Source organism: Spinacia oleracea, chromosome 5 (genome assembly GCF_020520425.1).
Source record: "Spinacia oleracea cultivar Varoflay chromosome 5, BTI_SOV_V1, whole genome shotgun sequence".
In the NCBI taxonomy this organism is placed as follows: domain Eukaryota; kingdom Viridiplantae; phylum Streptophyta; class Magnoliopsida; order Caryophyllales; family Amaranthaceae; genus Spinacia; species Spinacia oleracea.
The window spans coordinates 92517820-92522287 of NC_079491.1; the positions used below are offsets into that span (position 1 = coordinate 92517820).

At 29.3% G+C, this 4468-nt stretch overlaps 1 protein-coding gene across 2 annotated transcripts; it reads left to right on the plus strand.

The window, feature by feature from the left end:
* The first annotated feature begins 310 nt into the window (after window positions 1–310).
* Window positions 311–3659, plus strand: LOC110774695 (uncharacterized). Of its 2 annotated transcripts, XM_056828835.1 has the most exons (8): window positions 311–753; window positions 841–873; window positions 1047–1106; window positions 1258–1317; window positions 2411–2488; window positions 2584–2640; window positions 3262–3318; window positions 3413–3659. In XM_056828835.1, exons 1-8 carry the CDS (start codon window positions 695–697, stop codon window positions 3477–3479), a joined length of 471 nt encoding a protein of 156 aa, XP_056684813.1. In that variant the 5' UTR covers window positions 311–694; the 3' UTR covers window positions 3480–3659. The 2 variants fall into 2 exon arrangements, with proteins under 2 accessions (XP_056684813.1, XP_056684815.1); XM_056828837.1 differs by lacking the exon at window positions 2411–2488 and having other exon boundaries at window positions 321–753; window positions 3413–3650.
* Window positions 3660–4468: the final 809 nt, after the last annotated feature.

Consider the following 4468-nt stretch of genomic DNA (forward strand, 5'->3'; position numbering starts at 1 on the left):
CTTTGACCACCACGGCCACCACACGCCGGTGATGCTGCTGCCACCATCTTACCTAAGCGCCGGCCATAATCCACCACCCACAACCCAGACCGGCGCCACCTTATCCCGTCGCCGGAGTCCACCGTAGCCTGCTAGACCGTGCTTTCCCATGTTCTTTGTTGATGTTGCTTCGTTGCTTTCCTGCTACTGCTTCTTGCTCTCATGTCAAAATAACCCAAAAGAAATAGAAAAGATATCCCTAATTGCTATACCCAGGTACAACCAAGATGGCTGTACCCCCTGCCCAAAATGATGCGCAACGTCGTTTGGGTAAAATACCCAGGTACAGCCAACTTGGCTGTACCCCCTGCCATTGTTAGGCGCGTGGAACCCACGCGCGGGTAAGCAAATATTGTGGCACGTGATGGGAATAAATTTCGCGCAAGAATCGCCTATAAATACAAAAAAAAAAGAGGAAAATCATTTCGAAAACCTTTCAAATTCTCAGCACGCAAAAAATTTTCTCTCTCCTCTGCCCACTCTTCTACTTCGTTGTTTTCTCTCTCTTAAAACCGCCATTAAACTTCCTGCAACCACCTCAATCAACTTTCTCTCTCTTCAAACCGCTACTAATCTTCATTATTAAAGCTGAATTTCCACAAAATATCAAGAGAAGAAATCTGTGACTTCTTTTTACTGAAAAAAAAAGAGAAAAATGGATGTTCGTGACGAAATTGACATGAACAAGCTTCAAAATCCACCGAAAAGCAAAAAGTAAGTAATTACAATTGATTCTGATGTTTCGATTTTATTTTCGAACTAAAATGAAATCTAATTTTGCTTATTTTCGTTCTATTTCAGAAAAACGAAGATGCCGAAAGAAAAAAAGGAAACGTATGTAATTTAATTTCAGATTTCGAACATGCAACTGTTTTATTACTTAAATATTTGTTTAATTCAGTTATTTTCAGTATTTTTCTTTATAATGTTCAAATAATTTCATTATAATGGTCAATTTTTTGGTTTATGATGTTAGCAAACCCTAACTTCTGATTTTTTGGCTATAGGACTGGAAGATCTAGTGAAGAGCAAAAAATCGGGAATGCAAAGCAACCAGACATGAAGGAGTAAGTTATTTTAAGTTTTCGTAGATAAATTCATTTTAATTTACATATGTTCAATCAATTTTATGTTAATGTTCAATCGTTTTTAATTTAATGTTCATTTTCGTTGCGTGATGATTTAACCAAACCCTAACTATTGGTTTTTTTATCACAGAACTGGAAAATACGAAATTGAGAAGGAAATTGAAGCTGAAAAGCAAATAGACACATTCCAGTAAGTAATTTTTATGTTTTTGAATATCTATTTCTATTTAATTTGCGAATGTGCCGTTTTTGACATTTGATACAATACAAATACAAATTAATGATACATTGTTCATATTCATAGAGATTTAACAATAATCTTATTGATGATTAAAATTTGGATTGGGAATGTCAATTAATTTAAATATTATTATAATAATGTAAATGTGATGAACTTTTGTTGAGTTTTTCTAATCTTATGTTAGATGTTCAATTTATGTGTAAAATGTTCATATTGTTTAAGCTAGATATTCATTTTGGTCCACTGAGTTTTGTTCATTCCTCTGTAAAATAAATTAAGTCTTGAGAACTCATGATAACTATCTTATGCAAAATGTTCAATTGATTATAGCAGAATATTCAATATCTTTTTGGAAAATGATCATATATTCCAAACTGGATATCCTTTTTGGTCTACTGAGATTTTCTTTAGGAATACTGAATTATTTCGAATGTTATATATATAATTAAAATGATTTGAACATTTGTTCATTCATATGTCCAAAAACTAAATCCAGAAATCATGGTAACTGTCTGTCTCCAAAATGTTCAATATATTTTGATAAAATATTCATTTTCGTTTTATAAAATATTCAATATATTTTGATAGTTCATTTTCTTTTTATAAAATGTTCAATTTTTTTTCTGGAATATATTTTGTTACAGAGTTTTGTTTTGGAATATACTATGAATTATTTCTAGTATTATATTCATAATGGAAATGTTCTTTGTACTAATATTCAATTTTTCTACAGTAAAATTTTAAACCTACACTCATCTGCGAAAAATGTTCAATTTATTTTGCTAAAATATTCAATTCTTTTTAATAAAATGTTCGTTTACTCTGATATACTAAGTTTGGTTTAGAAATCTTCAACTATTTCAACTACTATATTCATAATTTCAATGTTTGAACTTTTGTTCATTTCTTTAGTCCTTTTTATTATTAAAACTCATGATAACTGTTTTTATGTTAAATGTTCATTTTGTTTTCATAAAATATTCATTTCTTCAAACTGAATTTTGCTCTGGACACTCATTAGTTATACATTTATAAAATCTAGAGAACAACCACAAAGGTTAATACTCAAATTTAAGCGAAGACCAACTAAATCCCAGCCAGAGGTTCAGAAAGTATTAAGGTATAAGATAATATCAATTTTTTATTAAATTTGAATGATTTTTAATATTATATAATATAATGTGTGCATTAACATCATATTAATAAAAAATACAGTGAAGGAGATGGGAAGGCATGTACAACTTCTGAGACAGAAGTTCAAAAACCATTGAGGTATAATATAATGTCCATTTTTTTACTACATTATGCATGTAATATAAATGTTCTTTTTCTTAAAGTTATTTTTTCAATTGTGTATGGCTTAATATTCATTCATAAATTGAAAGTTTATCTCATCTGCGTTTATGAATTATGTTCAAAAAATTTCCTCCTTGTGTTCAAAGTTTTTATGAATTATGATCAAAAAAATTACTTATTATGTTTAAAGCTTCTCCTATATGTTCAAAGGTTTTCTCCATTGTTCGTTCAAATTTTTTAACCTTTATGTTCAAAAATTTTAGTCATATGTTCAAAGCCTTTCTTTCTGTTTATATCTCAGTCAAACTATTTGGTTATATGTTCAAAGCTTTTCTCCATTTTGTTCAAAGTTTTTAACCTTTATGTTCAAAGTTTTTAGTCAAATGTTCAAATTTACCTATTATGTTTAAAACTTTTCTCCATTTTGTTCAAAGTTTATTACCTTTATGTTCAAAGTTTTTACCCTAATGTTCAAGTTTTTAGTCATGGGTTCAAATTTCAGTATAATATAATGTCCATTTTTAGCTTTTTAAATAATTTTTTATTAATTTTATATAAAATGACTTGTACGTTTACACCTTACTATTCAAATTACAGTGAAGGAGATAAGAAATCTTCATCAAAATCACAGCCTGAAGTTCAAAAAACATCAAGGTAAAAATTAATATGAATTTTCAATTTAGTTGAATCGTTCATAATTTTTATATAAAATAGCATGTATATTAAAAATATATTATTCAAATAACAGTGAAATAGATCAAGAAGAGTCTTCAAAATCTTTGGTACAAAGAAAGATTGCTACAAAAAATAGGTAGAATTTGGCATTTTTTTACAATTCATTTTCTTCTGCATATTTGTTCATAATGGTTTCATTGTTTGTTCATTCATTTGGAATTGTTTGTTCTTTATTTTTTATGGTTTATTCTTTATTATTGAACAACTCTTTCTTTCTTCTTTATTTGTAACTTTATATATAAATGATATTTTTCATACGTTTTCATATATATGATCACACATTTGTCGGTTTAATTTATTGAATTCTAAACACATTTTATCCAAAATCAAAATATAAAATCGAAAACAATCAAAACCAAAAACATTGAAATCAAAACAAATAAATGAAAATAATAAAAATATAAACTTACGTTCTGACATCAATGTACTTAAAATTCCAGACGAGCTCCATGGAAACAGAGGAGAGAGAAAATAGGAGAGAAAAAATCGAAATAAACCCTAAGAACAAGATATATCGCAACTTGAAGAAGAAGAAGAAAAAAAAAAAAAAGAGTTAGAAAACTTAGGAAACTCAGGAAGGGGATAAAAATACGCTGAACGACGTCGTTTTCGGGGGGGTACAGCCAGCGCTGATTGTACCCGCATCACACGACGTCGTTTGATTAGGGGTACAGCCAGCTTGGCTGTACCCGAGGGCAGCCAAAAAATTGCGATAGAAAAGGGTGTTACTAGTTTGAGTGGGCCTAAAATCAAGTAAGAACTCATTTTGGTGGGCTTTTAAAAAGCTGAGAGTAAGACAATGTATTCCCATATTTTTGGATTATAAATTTAAAGCATTATTTTTGTAAATAGGCTATCTCTAATTTTTGGTTCATATGTTCTAATATTGAGTAACGTAGAGTTGCAAATTGGATTCAACCAATGGAGAAGAATTTGTGGTTTTATACTTAATGATATTTAAGGATTAAGCCGTTTGGTTGAACGATTGAGGTAATGTTTATGTCCAACATTTAAGTTTATATGCCCGTATATGAAATGTGTAACTATTATGTTCAGCAATTATATTTAT

Coding starts and splice junctions, on each gene's coding strand:
- LOC110774695 (XM_056828835.1), top strand. CDS start 695: ATGGATGTTCGTGACGAAATTGACATGAACAAGCTTCAAAATCCACCG. Junction 874..1,046: donor CCGAAAGAAAAAAAGGAAAC/GTATGTAATTTA, acceptor TTTTGGCTATAG/GACTGGAAGATCTAGTGAAG. Junction 1,107..1,257: donor AAGCAACCAGACATGAAGGA/GTAAGTTATTTT, acceptor TTTTTATCACAG/AACTGGAAAATACGAAATTG.